Source organism: Scylla paramamosain, chromosome 35 (assembly GCF_035594125.1).
Source record: "Scylla paramamosain isolate STU-SP2022 chromosome 35, ASM3559412v1, whole genome shotgun sequence".
Taxonomy (NCBI): domain Eukaryota; kingdom Metazoa; phylum Arthropoda; class Malacostraca; order Decapoda; family Portunidae; genus Scylla; species Scylla paramamosain.
In genome coordinates, this window is record NC_087185.1 from 16,464,164 (window position 1) to 16,479,163 (window position 15,000).

General features: G+C 41.9%; 1 protein-coding gene and 1 long non-coding RNA gene across 3 annotated transcripts in view; one reads left to right on the forward strand and one right to left on the reverse strand.

Moving 5' to 3' along the window:
- The first annotated feature begins 6,457 nt into the window (after positions 1-6,457).
- LOC135090704 (balbiani ring protein 3-like) lies at positions 6,458-11,302 on the forward strand. The gene is made up of 6 exons (XM_063987709.1): positions 6,458-6,616; positions 9,618-9,745; positions 9,919-10,020; positions 10,139-10,252; positions 10,531-10,703; positions 10,848-11,302. Exons 1-6 carry the CDS (start codon positions 6,571-6,573, stop codon positions 10,900-10,902), a joined length of 618 nt encoding a protein of 205 aa, XP_063843779.1. The 5' UTR covers positions 6,458-6,570; the 3' UTR covers positions 10,903-11,302.
- A 155-nt stretch (positions 11,303-11,457) lies between these two features.
- Positions 11,458-15,000, reverse strand: part of LOC135090706 (uncharacterized) — a 7,160-nt gene continuing 3,617 nt past the window's right edge. The window contains exons 3-4 of one of the 2 annotated variants that reach the window (XR_010262089.1): positions 14,405-14,506; positions 11,458-12,788 (exon numbers count right to left, since the gene is read on the reverse strand). This is a non-coding gene — a long non-coding RNA (uncharacterized LOC135090706). Of the gene's footprint in view, positions 12,789-13,204; positions 14,507-15,000 lie in introns of those variants that run through there. The other variant, XR_010262088.1, reaches the window with a different exon arrangement.

Below are 15,000 nucleotides of genomic sequence, written 5' to 3' on the forward strand. Positions count from 1 at the left end.
GAGAGAGAGAGAGAGAGAGAGAGAGAGTGTTACATAGAAAAAAAAACAGGCCACTACAGACCTTGCGGTCCTCACGAGGTGACTTGATCTAGGATTACTAAGATGATAGTAGAAGAAAAGGACAGGAAAACAGAAGGCTTTCTCCCCACCCTCCACTCCCTGCGGCATAAGCCGTACTGGAAAACAGGTCGGAAAGAAATACCCAACGGGGTTAGAGAAAAAAAAAAAAATGAAGGAAATTTTATAGGAAAGAAAGAAAATAGAAAAAATGAGGTGCCCCATTTCCTGAGGGCAGGGAAGTAAATCACTAACAAACAAACGCTGTTTACGTTAGTCCATTTGTATGCTTCTCCACTTATTACTACTCCTAGTTTATGGTTGTTTAGCAAGTTTTCAACCCATCTCAACAGCTCGCCTTGGATACCGTGTGATTTTAGTTTATTCAGTAAACGTTTGTGGGGGACTTTGTCGAAGGCCTATTGAAAATCAATAGGCCACTTTACTCTCGTCGTACTGGTTCAGAATATCATAGAAGTGTAAGAGGTTCGTCAAACAAGAGCGTTTGTTGTGGAAGCCGTGTTGAGTATTTTTAAGCAAGTTGTTTTCTTCTAAGTGATTAACGAGTTTGTCTCTTATTAGTGTTTCAAGCATTTTGCATACGACTGAGGTTAAGCTAATTGGCCAGTAATTATATGGTAAAGATTTCCTGCCTTTTTTTGAAAATAGGAGTTATATTAGCAAGCTTCCATTCATCAGGCATTGTACCGGACTGCAGGGATTTATTGAACAATACGGTCAGTGGTTTAACTAATTCGGATTTCGCTTCTTTTAAGATGCTGGGCGAGATCGTGTCAGGCCCGGGTGACTTGCTTACTTTAAGTTTATCGATGCATTTTGGCACGTCACTTTCTGTTATATTGATGCTGCTTGGGACATCGTTCTTATTAATTTGGACTGTTGGCATCGTAGGGATGTCGCTGAGGTCTTCTGTAAATACTGAGGCAAAGGAAGCGTTTAGAATGTTACTAATTTGCTCCTCGTCGTCGGTGTAATCTCCATTTACGTCAATTATGGGTCCAATAGTTGAAGTGATCACTCTCTTTTCCCTGATAAAGCTATAAAATTCCTTCTGGTTCGTTTTACTCTGGTTCGCAACATGGAACTGTGTTTGATTAATCTCTTTGCTTTATGTCTTAACTCAATGAATTTAGTGTGTTCTTAGTTATTACTGAAGGATTTTAATCTGTTATGGAGATCCTTCTTGGCGGGCTAGCATTCAGCTATTTGTATGTTCCACTACTTAGGCTTAACGTTTTTAGTGGGGCGACGATTTTTCATAGGTACGCACTCTTGCACTGCCTTGAAGTATCTATCCATGAAAAATTTCCAGTGAGCATTAATATCCGTGGTGGTACGTATGTGACTCCAGTCGATTCGGTTAAGCATAGATTTCAATTTACAGAAATTTGCTTTTCTTTAGTCAGGGACTTTTCCTTGTTTATATTTGACTCGTTAGACAAAGTTTATAATGAAGGTGATTGCACGGTGGTCAATATTGCTAAACTCGCCTACATTCACATTTTCTACTAATTCATCATTCGTAGCAATCTGGAGGTCAAAGACATGTCAGATTTTGCACAAACTGTGTTAGTGAACTTTTTTTAAGCTATTATACAGGTCGTGCCCATGGTGTGAGGCGAGTGATTCGCTCCACCTAGTCACTGGTAGATTAAAATCTCCATTACGGCGTCGTGTGTGTGTCACTTATCTCGCTAATTTGGTGGAAAATGTCGCTTTCAGTCTGGATTGGCTGGGCTGGCAGTCTGTACGTAAGTTTGGTCCCGTAATTATTCTTTCATAATATAAATAGAGCATCTACGTTTTCAATGAGAGGTTTTGATAACAGCACTGGGTCGAGGCTGGCTTTGATGTAGAATAAGATGCCGTCTCCATTTTTATTTACACGACTTTTTTTCAAATATTATGGAACCGAGAATTTTATATACTGCTATATAGTCTCGGACTTCTACATTTAACCATGACTCTGTTACGCCTATTATATCGTAATCTTCTGTGAACGCTATTTATTTTAACTATGAAAATTTGTTACGCAAGCTACGAGCGTTCACAAAGAAGACCGTACGCTTATTTCGAGTAGGTGGGGAGATTTTTTTATGTAGATGAGGCTGCGCGATCCTGCTGGGCATTCTTTGGCCTGAAACCAGAAACTATGTTACTTAGCAGCCTCCCGAGTCGTGCTGCTCCCACTCCGTTGAGGTGCAATCCGCCATCCCGGAATAGGAAGGGTTTATTAAAGAAGTCGTCCCAGAGGTTCACGTAGTCCACACCTTCATCTGCACAGAGAGATCTTAGACAGCTGTTAGTACTAAAGGCTCTATCATAGAAAGTGGTCGGCGCTCTGGTCCGGGGGAGGATGTCTGAAACAGTGATATTTTGAGATTTAGTCTTATACCGCTGAATCATCCTCTTGTACTTCTCCATCAACTCCTCGGATCTGGTGTTCTCAACGTCATTAGTGCCTGCGTGGATGACAAAAATGGCATTATTTTCTGCTGCGCTGCCTGCCTCGTCACATGCTGCCGTGATGTCCTCTAGTCGTCCACCAGGCATACACAAACGTTTCCTTGGCTCACGAGCCCGACCACAAAACTCGAATGGCGGCGTGCCTCTCACTACAGTCACCAACCAGTCTCGTCTCGAGGGCGTTTTCTTCTTCTTCATAAAGAAGGGAGAGAGAGAGAGAGAGAGAGAGAGAGAGAGAGAGAGAGAGAGAGAGAGAGAGAGAGAGAGAGAGAGAGAGTGCTGGGAGGATGAAAAGTGTGTTTGTTATGCGGAAGTCACTTAGGTTTCGTTCGAGAAAATAAGCACATGTTCTTGTTTCCGGTGATCTTTACGCTAGCTAGGAATATAAGCATCATGACTTGTAAGTCAAATACGTTTCGTTTAAAAAAAACATCTACGCGAGTTTATACCCCGCGTTGTTTTTTTTTTTTTTTATGTAGGAGGGACACTGGCCAAGGGCAGCAAAGATCCAATAAAAAAAAATGCCCACTGAAATGCCAGTCCCATAAAAGGGTCCAAAGCGGTAGTAAAAAATTGAAGGATAAGTGTCTTGAAACCTCCCTCTTGAAGGAATTCAAGTCATAGGAAGGTAGAAATACAGAAGCAGTCAAGGAGTTCCAGAGTTTACCAGAGAAAGGGATGAATGATTGAGAATACTGGTTGACTCTTGCGTTAGAGAGGTGGACAGAATAGGGGTGAGAGAAAGAAGAAAGTCTTGTGCAGCGAGGCCGAGGAAGGATGGGAGGCATGCAGTTAGCAAGATCAGAAGAGCAGTTAGCATGAAAATAGCGGTAGAAGACAGCTAGAGATGCAACATTGTGGCGATGAGAGAGAGACTGAAGACAATCCGTTAGAGGAGAGGAGTTGATGAGACGAAAAGCTTTTGATTCCACCCTGTCTAGAAGAGCAGTATGAGTGGAACCCCCAGACATATGAAGCATACTCCACACATGGATGGATAAGGCCCTTGTACAGAGTTAGTGGCTGGGGGGAGGGGTGAGAAAAATTGGCGGAGACGTCTCAGAACACCTAACTTCATAGAAGCTGTTTTAACTAGAGATGAGATGTGAAGTTTCCAGTTCAGATTATAAGTAAAGGACAGACCGAGGATGTTCAGCGTAGAAGAGGGGGAAAGTTGAGTGTCATTGAAGAAGAAAGGATAGTTGTCTAGAAGGTTATGTCGAGTTGATAGATGGAGGAATTGAGTTTTTGAGGCATTGAACAATACCAAGTTTGCTCTGCCCCAGTCAGAAATTTTAGAAAGATCAGAAGTCAAGCGTTCTGTGGCTTACCTGCGTGAAATGTTTACCTCCTGAAGGGTTGGACGTCTATGAAAAGACGTGGAAAAGTGCAGGGTGGTATCATCACCGTAGGAGTGGATAGGACAAGAAGTTTGGTTTAGAAGATCATTAATGAATAATAAGAAGAGAGTGGGTGACAGGACAGAACCCTGAGGAACACCACTGTTAATAGATTTAGGAGAAGAACAGTGACCGTCTACCACAGCAGCAATAGAACGGTCAGAAAGGAAACTTGAGATGAAGTTACAGAGAGAAGGATAGAAGCTGTAGGAGGGTAGTTTGGAAATCAAAGCTTTGTGCCAGACTTTATCAAAAGCTTTTGATATGTCCAAGGCAACAGCAAAAGTTTCACCAAAAGACTCAGTAAGGAAAGCCAGAAGATCACCAGTAGAGTGGCCTTGATGGAACCCATACTGGCGATCAGATAGAAGGTTGTGAAGTGATAGATGTTTAATAATCTTCCTGTTGAGAATAGATTCAAAAACTTTAGATAGGCAGGAAATTAAAGCAATAGGACGGTAGTATGAGGGATTAGAACGGTCACCCTTTTTAGGAACAGGCTGAATGTAGGGAAACTTCCAGCAAGAAGGAAAGATAGATGTTGACAGACTGAGCTGGAAGAGTTTGACTAGGCAAGGTGCAAGCACGGAGGCACAGCTTCGGAGAACAATAGGAGGGACCCCATCAGGTCCATAAGCCTTCCGAGGGTTTAGGCCAGCGAGGGCATGGAAAACATCAATGCGAAGAATTTTAATTGGTAGCATGAAGTAGTCAGAGGGTGGAGGAGAGGGAGGAACAAGCCCAGAATCGTCCAAGATAGAGTTTTTAGCAAAGGTTTGAGCGAAGAGTTCAGCTTTAGAAATAGATGTGATAGCAGTGGTGTCATCTCATTGAAATAAAGGAGGGAAAGAAGAAGACGTAAAGTTATTGGAGATATTTTTGGCTAGATGCCAGAAGTCACGAGGGGAGTTAGATCTTGAAAGGTTTTGACACTTTCTGTTAATGAAGGAGTTTTTGGCTAGTTGGAGAACAGACTTGGCATGGTTCCGGGCAGAAATATTAAGTGCATAAGATTCTGGTGATGGAAGGCTTAAGTACCTTTTGTGGGCCACTTCCCTATCATGTATAGCACGAGAACAAGCTGTGTCAAACCAAGGTTTGTAAGGTTTAGGTCGAGAAAAAGAGTGAGGAATGTACACCTCCATGCCAGACAGCCAGACACTATCACCTCTGTTATGCGCTCAGCACACAAAGACGGGTCTCTGACACGGAAGCAGTAGTCATTCCAAGGAAAATCAGCAAAATACCTCCTCAGGTCCTCCCAACTAGCAGAGGCAAAACGCCAGAGGCACCTTCGCTTAGGGGATCCTGAGGAAGGATTGGAGCAATAGGACAAGATACAGATATGAGATTGTGATCAGAGGAGCCCAACGAAGAAGAGAGGGTGGTGACAGCATAAGCAGGATTAGAGGTCAGGAAAAGATCAAGAATGTTGGGCGTATCTCCAAGACGGTCAGGAATACGAGTAGGGTGTAGCACCAATTGCTCTAGGTCGTGGAGGATAGCAAAGTTGAAGGCTAGTTCACCAGGATGGTCAGTGAAGGGAGAGGAAATCCAAAGCTGGTGGTGAACATTGAAGTCTCCAGAAATGGAGATCTCTGCAAAAGGGAAGAGGGTCAGAATGTGCTCCACTTTGGAAGCTAAGTAGTGAGGAGTTAGGTGAGAGGTATACAGCACAGATAAATTTACTTTGAGAGTGACTCTGTCGTCGTAGCCAGATGGTGGAATACTCGGAAGATTCAAGAGCGTGGGCACAAGAGCAGGATAAGTCATTGCGCACATAAACGCAACATCCAGCTTTGGATCGAAAATGAGGATAGAGAAAGTAGGAGGGAACAGAAAAGGGGCTACTGTCAGTTGCCTCATACGCCTGAGTCTCAGTGAGGAGAAGAAGATGAGGTTTAGAAGAGGAGAGGTGGTGTTCTACAGATTGAAAATTAGATCTTAGACCGCGAATGTTGCAGAAGTTAATGAAGAAAAAGTTGAGGGCAGTGTCAAGACACTTAGAGTCGTCGACAGAAAGGCAGTCCGACCTGGGGACATTTATGGTCCCCTCCCCAGATGGGGACTCCGAGGCTGGTGTAGGAGTCGCCATGATAATTTTGAAATTTTTGAGTGAAGGGTGTGTGTGTTATTAAGTGCTTGTAGTTTTGTGTGGAGGAAGAGAGTTGTCTTTAGAGGGCAGGCTGTGACTGCCCCCTTGTGTTGTGAGACACAAAGGGAAACGTTCAGTGAGGTCACAGCTGGGTTTAATGATAAGTTCACAGCACCCCCCTGAACAGTGCTTTCGACCTCAGTGGGAGTAATCATCGTTTCAGCAGCAATACTAATCTCATTTTCTAAAACATAAATGTATCTCAGAATTATTAATGGTATTAAAAATTATCCCCTTCTGCCGCCAACAGTTTCCAGTGTCGGCGACTGCCATCGGGAGATAAAAGCTTTTGCGGAAGCCTCATGGCGGCCTCACACAAATTTTACCCTATAATGACGCACTGATCACTTCAGTGCACAGTATCTGGAGGGAGATTACTGATTTCCTATAAAACGCGACTGGAGCGTGGCTGCGCCACCATTGCCTGGCCGACGGAAGCACTAAGTCTTGCCCTGCACGCTGACGACGGCAATGAAGATCGTGCTCTTGCTTGCGCTGGTGGCAGCGCTGTGCTACGGTAAAAAGTGTGTGTGTGTGTGTGTGTGTGTGTGTGTGTGTGTGTGTGTGTGTGTGTGTGTGTGTGTGTGTGTAATAGTAAAAATGATAATTAATGGTCTACTGGTATTTCATAAGAACATAAGAAATAGGGAAGCTGCAAGAAGCGACCAGGCTTACAAGTGGCAGTCCCTCTATAAAATATACCTACCTATTTTCATCTATTATCCTCATCCATAAACCTATCCAATCTTCTCTTAAAGCTCTCTAATGCCCTAGCACTAACAACATAATTACTGAGTTCGTTCCACTCATCTACCACTCTATTTGAGAGCCAATTTTTTCCTATCTCCTTCCTAAACCTAAATTTTTCAAGCTTGAACCCGTTATTTCTTGTTCTATCCTGGTTGCTGATCCTAAGAATTTTGCTTACATCCCCCTTGTTATAACCCTTATACCACTTAAAGACTTTTATCAGGTCCACCCTTAACCTACGTCTCTCTAAAGAATGTAAATTTAACAACTTCAATCTCGCCTCGTAAGGAATACTCCTCATCCCCTGTATCCTTTTAGTCATTCTCCTCTGTACTGATTCTAATAGACCTATATCTTTCCTGTAATATGGGGATCAGAACTGCACAGCGTAGTCTAGATGAGGTCTGACCAGCGCCATGTATAACTTTAATATTACTTCCAGCCTTCTACTTTTAACACTCCTAAAAATGAATCCTAGTACCCTGTTTGCCCTGTTTCTGGCCTCTATGCATTGTTTTCCTAGACGGAGTTCAGAGCTAACTATAACTCCTAAATCTTTCTTGTACCTTGTACCTACCAGAGTTTCGTTGTTTAATGTGTACCTACTGTGTGTGTTTCCTCCACCTACGCTAACTACTTTGCATTTATTGATATTAAATTGCATTTGCCATCTGTCTGACCATTCATTCATCCTATCTAAATCCGCCTGCAAGGCGATGGCATCCGATTCTGACATAATTAATCTACCTATCTTTGTGTCATCTGCAAATTTACTAACATCACTGCTAATTCCACTATCCAAGTCATTGCTATATATTAGAAATAATAATGGCCCTAATACTGATCCCTGTGGTACCCCACTAATTACATGACCCCACTCGGATTTCGAGCCGTTTATTACAACTCTTTGTCGCCTGTCGCTAAGCCATAACCCTATCCAGCATAACACCTTCCCATCTATCTCGTTTCAAGTACAATGCAGCCATACCGACTCAAAATCTACACATTAATTAATCACACTATGGAAAACGATTTTTGTCTTTGACTAGCAAGTGTTATTTTCCAACTCTTTTCATTGCAGAACAATAGAAAATGTCCATTATTCCTGTCAAACTTTGCTTTTGTGGCTTTTAGAATGATTTTTCACTAAATTTTCACAAAATTTCACAAATTTTTCAAATGTTGTCACAGAGAACTTCTTTGCTCTTGTCTTGATAAATTAACCACATCTAACAGAATGCATCTGAAGAATGAGTGCAGTCTCTTGATGCCATTTCACCTCTTGCGATATGTCTTCTCAGGCACCCAAAACAGAACCGACTGGTGGTCTGCAAGCCCCTACTTTTATAATGTCAAGCAATAATCTAGAAAATTCTTAGTCTTTCTAGAATGTGTTCCAGAATGTTTTCAATCTTTCTAAAAATATTCTTGAACCTACTTTAGAATATTTTTAATCATTCTAAAAAAATTCTGTATATTCTAGAAAATTCTTGATACCTCCACATATTTCTACTATATTCTAGAAAGTTCTAAAATATTCCGGAAATGTTTACATTGAATAGAATGCTCTAAAATGTTCTAGAAACTTCAAAAAAATGTCAGTGTATGGTACAACAATCTGGAAGATCTGAGAAGCTTTCTGAAATGTAAGCAAATTCTTCTAAATATGAGAAATTTCTTGCTAGATCTGGTCAGTTCAAGAATGATTTTGCTACAATTAGAAAACTTTACAACTCTTTATATTCTTTCTTTTATTGTTTTAACTTGTTTGCAACATTTCAAAAGCAATTAGATAAGCAACTGAGATTCTGCAAGTCTTTACCTGACATGAAAACCAGCAGTAACCCATACATTAATGAAATATGGCAAAAATGTAAATTCAGTGTTCTAACCACAAAATCAAAGTTTTAGGATTAAATTTTTTTTTCTATTTTCTTTAAAGTGAAATAACTGGAAAATTATGGTTTAGGGCCAAGGCCAACACGAAAGTGAAATTTTGTTACATAGTGTTATCTACATTCCTATGCTTTGTCTGCCACAGGGCGCAGGGAGACCAGATAAGGGATGATCAGGTGACCCAGAGTATTTTTTTCAGGAATTTGTTTGTCTCCCCTAAACAGCGGGTCACTGCTCCCGACTTGCACCAGGTTCTGTACTTAATTACTGTTAGTTAAACAGAGGCTAGACAACAGAGAAAACCGCTCAAAAACACATGCCCTTGCCCGGGAATCGAAAAAGGACCTCCTGGCTGTGACGCGATATCGCTAACCATTGCACCACCAAGCCGTGTGTGTGTGTGTGTGTGTGTGTGTGTGTGTGTGTGTGTGTGTGTGTGTGTGTGTGTTTTGTGTGTGTATGTATGTATGTATGTGTGTCAGTGTGTGTGTGTGTGTGTGTGTGTGTGTGTGTGTGTGTGTGTGTGTGTGGAACGGACTCAGTAATCATGTTGTTAGTGCTAGGACACTAGAGAGCTTTAAGAGAAGATTAGACAAGTTTATGGATGGGGATAATAGATGGATATAGGTAGGTATATTTCATACAGGGACTGCCACGTGTAATCCTGGTCGCTTCTTGCAGCTTCCCTTATTTCTTATGTTCTTATGTTCTTATGTATGTGTGTGTGTGTGTGTGTGTGTGTGTGTGTGTGTGTGTGTGTGTGTGTGTGTGTGTGTGTGTGTGTGTGTGTGTGTGTGTGTGTGTGTGTGTGTGTGTATGAAACTTTCTTTTTATCTTCTTTGAACTACATTCTAATCCATTTCACCTGGCAGGATCTCTTCCGAAATGCGCGGAAAACGATAAACAGAGGAAAGATTTGTCTAATCATATAAAAAGCGTGAGATGCAAGGGCCCCAAAGAGTCCTTTGTTCAACTGAAGGTTCCTGATGGCTTTGACTATGTAAGTTCTGAGAACACATCAATAGTCGATTCAGCTTTTGTGTTATTAAAACATAGTAGCCGTTCTTGTTACTTTCGCATTTGATGTTGGAACATTGTAGACAATTGTAAAGTTGAGTGGTGCAGCTAGGTGGATTATCATGCTTAATAGATCACAATGGATTGTGACTGCAGGTGAAGCCCAACGTGGTCAAGATCCCGCAGTGCACAGGTCTCTTCTGCTCGGAATACCCGATGAAGTGCCTGCCAACGAACTCCAGAACGAAGACCCAGAAAGTAAGTTGACAGACTTGAAAAAAAAAAAAAAATGAAGAGAAACAGCAACTGTAGGAAAACACAGCACACCAAGTGACAGGAAGATCTATGTTCGTATTTAATTTTACTTTTCACTCAGGTGGAAGCCTTTAAGAGAGGAGCAGATCACCTGGCCATCTGTACATCAGTCGAGGTAGAGGAACATTTGAAGTGCGCCTGTGACTGTAAAAATACTACCTGCAAACAGAACGAGGCAAGGGCAAAGTCTCACTTTTGTACAAACAACACTTATAATTGAAATGTTGTACGTTGTAAGTTGTAGTAATACGTAGTAGTGGCAGTAGTAGTAGTAGTAGTAGTAGTAGTAGCAATTGAATCGAAAAAATCTTTGTGGGGCGACATACAGAGTTGCTCTAGAATTATCTCTTGGCGCTTCATATAAGAGGAATTAATCTATTAGAACCAAGTTTAGAATATTATCCCTCATTGTTTATTTATATACAGTTATTAATTGATCTATTTTACCAACAGAAATTTAATAACGAAATTTGCGCGTGTGAATGTGACCCAGAGTATAAACGTCAGTGCCAGGAAAGGATTGCTGCTGGCCACAGAGTGCAGTGGTCAAAGAGTTCTTGCGCGTGCCTGTGTAGCCACCCTATTGACTGTGACGACAGCATGGAATGGAACCACTTGTTCTGCAAGTGAGCAAACGCGAATCCTTTCGTCCTTCAGTTTTACTTATACAAGCAGCAACACATATTTCTGTGCTGATATTTCACCTTTGAAGCGCCACATAATGCACTAATATATTGTTGTGTATGCACTAATATATTGTTTTTTTCCAGATGTGTTCCCAGCAAAAGACTCGTATTAGACTCACTCAGTAATGAATTGTTCTAAAGTCTGAATAAATTGTTCTGAGACACATCAGACTATAATGGAGGAAGAGGAAGAGGAGGAAGAGGGGCAGTACTGCAAAGCACAACAATGATAATCTTAAGGACATAGCCTCTGTTAATTGACGAGAAAACTGTCTTCTCTAATTCTTATCTTGCACCTGTCAAGTTTGCTGCACGAGGTAATGCTCGGGCGCTTCTCAGTTTTAAGCATAACATTGTCGACTCTGCTAAGAACACGTGAATGTTCCCCGAGGTGAAAGAGATAAAGGAGAAAGAGAAACGTGTCAAATGGCGTTGAACGTGGCATCGCTGTAATGAACGCCTTGGCACCAATGTATCTGTTCCTCCTTTGCTCACCAGGTAGCAGGAGTTACTCTATAATAAACTCAAGATCAGGAGCACACCAGTTGTTCTTTATACTGAAGCCTTGGTGCGAGGGAAGTCAAGGGGCAGAGGAGACAGTCAAGAGGTTTCGGAAGGAAACACACCTCAGTGTTCACAGTGTTGACAGGTAAGCTGAAGGGTTAAGCATTGAGCGCTGATTACGTCAAAGCAGAATATTCTACAGCAAGCTGAGTTCAGTAAACTTGGAGGTGTGAAGGCTGATTTTCCGTCTCCGTGGGTTGCTTCGCCGAGGACCCAAGCATCTGTATTCTGTGCCATTGAAAGAACTGAGGATGTTCCGTCTTTACCTCCATAGGAGTACAAGGCAGACACGAGTGTCTGGGAGAACCGATGCCCTCGTTAGCTCCTGCCTCGTCTCGTGAAGCCGCGGAGCCGTATCGTCAAGGAAGCTTGAAGCGTCTCACCCACAAGTCGTTATATTACTACTTCTCGGAACATCCCATAACCTTATAATCTTATAGTCTAGTGACGTACAAGATACAGGATCCTCCTGAGTAGCCGTGTGATGGGCTGTTCCTGACAACTCTCCTGGTTCCTCCACGTAAACAATCGTGCCTTGTCTGCCACTTTCTTTCTTTACTAGTATATGACGCTGTCAGTAAAGCGAAAGGCAGTGGTCACGGTGATGTTGGAGATAGTGGCAGGAAAAAGGGAGACAAGAGAGAGTCTAAATATCACCTGGAAACATCTGTAAAACCTGGAAATTGTGCTTAATGTTGACGTAGAGAGACGGGAATTTCTTACCTTAGCTGCGGCGGGGCGGGGCAGGGCTTGGCAGGGCGACACGGGGAGCCAAGGATAAGATGGTGTGGTATTATGATAGTGTGGTGTGGTGGTGATAACAATGCACTCCCACTCACTTCACTGCCCTCTGTGGAAGTATGTGTGTGTGTGTATGTGTGTGGGGGGCCGATGAGAGACGGGTCACAAAGCTGTATAACTGGTGTTTAGGCCCTTGACTGCCACTTGGTACACCTTTCCCTAATTAATGACCACTCTGTGACATCTTTACTTGATCATCAGCCACATCCAATCTTTAAATTGGGTAGAACTGTGTTGACGGGTGGGTGAGTGTTGGTGGGATCCGGGTGGGTTAGTTGGTAGGAGACTGGTGGATGGATGGGCGGGTGGGCCTGTAGGTAGTGTGCGGTGGGTGATAAAAAAAAGGTATAATAATAAACGGTTAATTTATATTGAAGTTGTTACTCTGAAAATATACAGTGGGGATTGGGGGAGGCTTAAACCTAAACGTAAGGTTAATGTATAGAGAGGAACTAACTGTTAGTTGGTCGCACCACGGTGGGAATCGCGCTGAGGCGGTATCGCTCTGTGCGCAGAGCCTTCAGGGGTGTCATCTGTTTGTGGTGTCCTATGGTATGGACCTGGCGAGGCTCGTCGTGCGGCAGCATGTGGCGTAGGCGTGGGTGAGGCAGCAGGCCCTTCCCAGACTTCCCGAGGGTCTCTTGGTGTCTGGCCGACAAGCTGGGGGAGACTCAGGATAGTCCTGGATGAGTGGATATTGCTGAGTGGGTGGCTGGATGGGTGAGCTAATAGAAGTGGATGGGTTTGTGAGTGTCAGTCGGTGGATAGATGGAGTTACGGCTGTGAGTGGGTGAATGTGAGTGGGTGGATATGGCTCAATGACTGAGTGGATGTGTGGATGTGATTGAGTAAGTAGTGGATGGGTTGCCAATGAGTGGATGGGTGGATGTGTTTGAAGAAGTGGTGGATGGGTTGGCAAACGTTATATTGGTGTGTGTGGATTAATTTGTACTCAGGCCGATCTTTCTTGAGGATCATATGACCAGAGGCCTGTATGACCTGAGTACCACCCGCTCAGTACCAAGTGACTGTAAAGTGGGGAAAGGGTGAGTAAAAAAAGGGAGAGAGAGAGAGAGAGAGAGAGAGAGAGAGAGAGAGAGAGCGCGTTACTGTCTGTTTATGTGTTTCCTCATCACCACCTTTTCTGTAACGAGACGAGAGGTGTGGTTGTTTCTCCTTCCAGTGTTGTGTGTCGTCTGTGCTTCTTGCCTCCCATCCATTAACCTTCAGAGCACATTAAGAAATTGTTGGCGTGTAGACAGGAGAGACAAGAAGGAAAGAGTGGGAGGTTAATCTTGTGTGCGTTTTTCAAGACTGCAGAAATATTGAAGAGTTTATAGTGCAAAAGATAAATGTGTGATAAGTTGTTGGTGATGAAAAGAAAGATCGTGTATAGGAGTGAGAGGGTTGAGTGAGGAGAGATAGCTGTTACAATTCATTGTTGCATATTCACCACTCGATTCGTGACTCTGAGAAGCTTGGGTAGGGATAAGAGAAATATCCTTGTTCATTATGATTCAGTGGTTTGTTCATTGTTTGTTTAATAACTAATTATCTATTATTTTTTTTTTTGTATTTATACTTGCGGCGTCAGTTTTATCGTAATGTCGACACTCTAGAGTCCCCTTCGATATTTTTCTCGGTGGCAAATTACTGTATCTCTGCACATATTTCCCTGTGCACATTTTCCCCTTGTATGCAAGGAGAAAGTGTCCTACACGCACTCTCCTCAACCGCTGAGAGGTGAGCATCAAACGAACCTTTGAAGCAGCACTTTTCCTGATGCTGTTAGGCCTTTGTTATCAGAGTTTCATGATTAAGTTCAGTTTCATAATTTAGATGAAGTTGTGTATTTCGAGTGAGGAATGATAATTCACGAGTCTGTGATTCACTGTAATATCCCTGGACAGCAGCCACTCTGCACCAAGTCCCCTCGTCGGCAAGACACCACATACAACAGAGATCCCTCCCTTGTCCCTAATCTTATCCAAAACCTGCCTAAACTTCCTGAATAGCTCCTCACTCCTGATCTTAGCAAGGTCATTCCCTCCAGCGCTGAGAAAAACGATAGGCTTGGTCCCATCATTTTCCAAACGCGTCTATCTGCCTACCTTTCCCATCCCAGCCCCCCGCAAACAGACCCTCGACATACGCTTCCTGTTTCTGGCACAAAACGCACTAAGTGCCTAACCAGACTATCACCAAGCACAAGTAATTCTGCCTTGGGCCAGGGTAACTGCGCCTGCCCCTTCCTTGTCTGTCCCCGCCATGCCCACCTCTTCCTCTGTCACTCCCTCCAGCACACTAAAGGGATCTTCGTCTCCACGTGGCGCGCCTCCAGGCGAGGCGTCTTGAGAACCTTCAACCTCTTGGCGCCTCTGCAATTTATAATAAAAATAATAATAATAATAAGGATAATAATATTAATAATAATAATAATAATAATAATAATAATAATAATAATAATAATAATAATAATAATAATAATAATAATAATAATAATAATATTATTATTATTATTATTATTATTATTATTATTATTATTATTATTATTATTATTATTATTATTATTATTATTATTATTATTATTATTATTATTATTATTATTATTATTAATAATAATAATAATGATAATAATAATAATAATAATAATAATAATAATAATAATAATAATAATAACTATAATTATTATTATTATTATTTTATTATTATTATTATTATTATTATTATTATTATTATTATTATTATCATTATCATCATTTTCATCATCATCATCGTCATCAACATCATCGTCATCATCATCGTCATCATCATAAAAAAAAACATTAATTTATTTAGCCTGTTCATTTATCATTTTCACGCACGTTGTGCT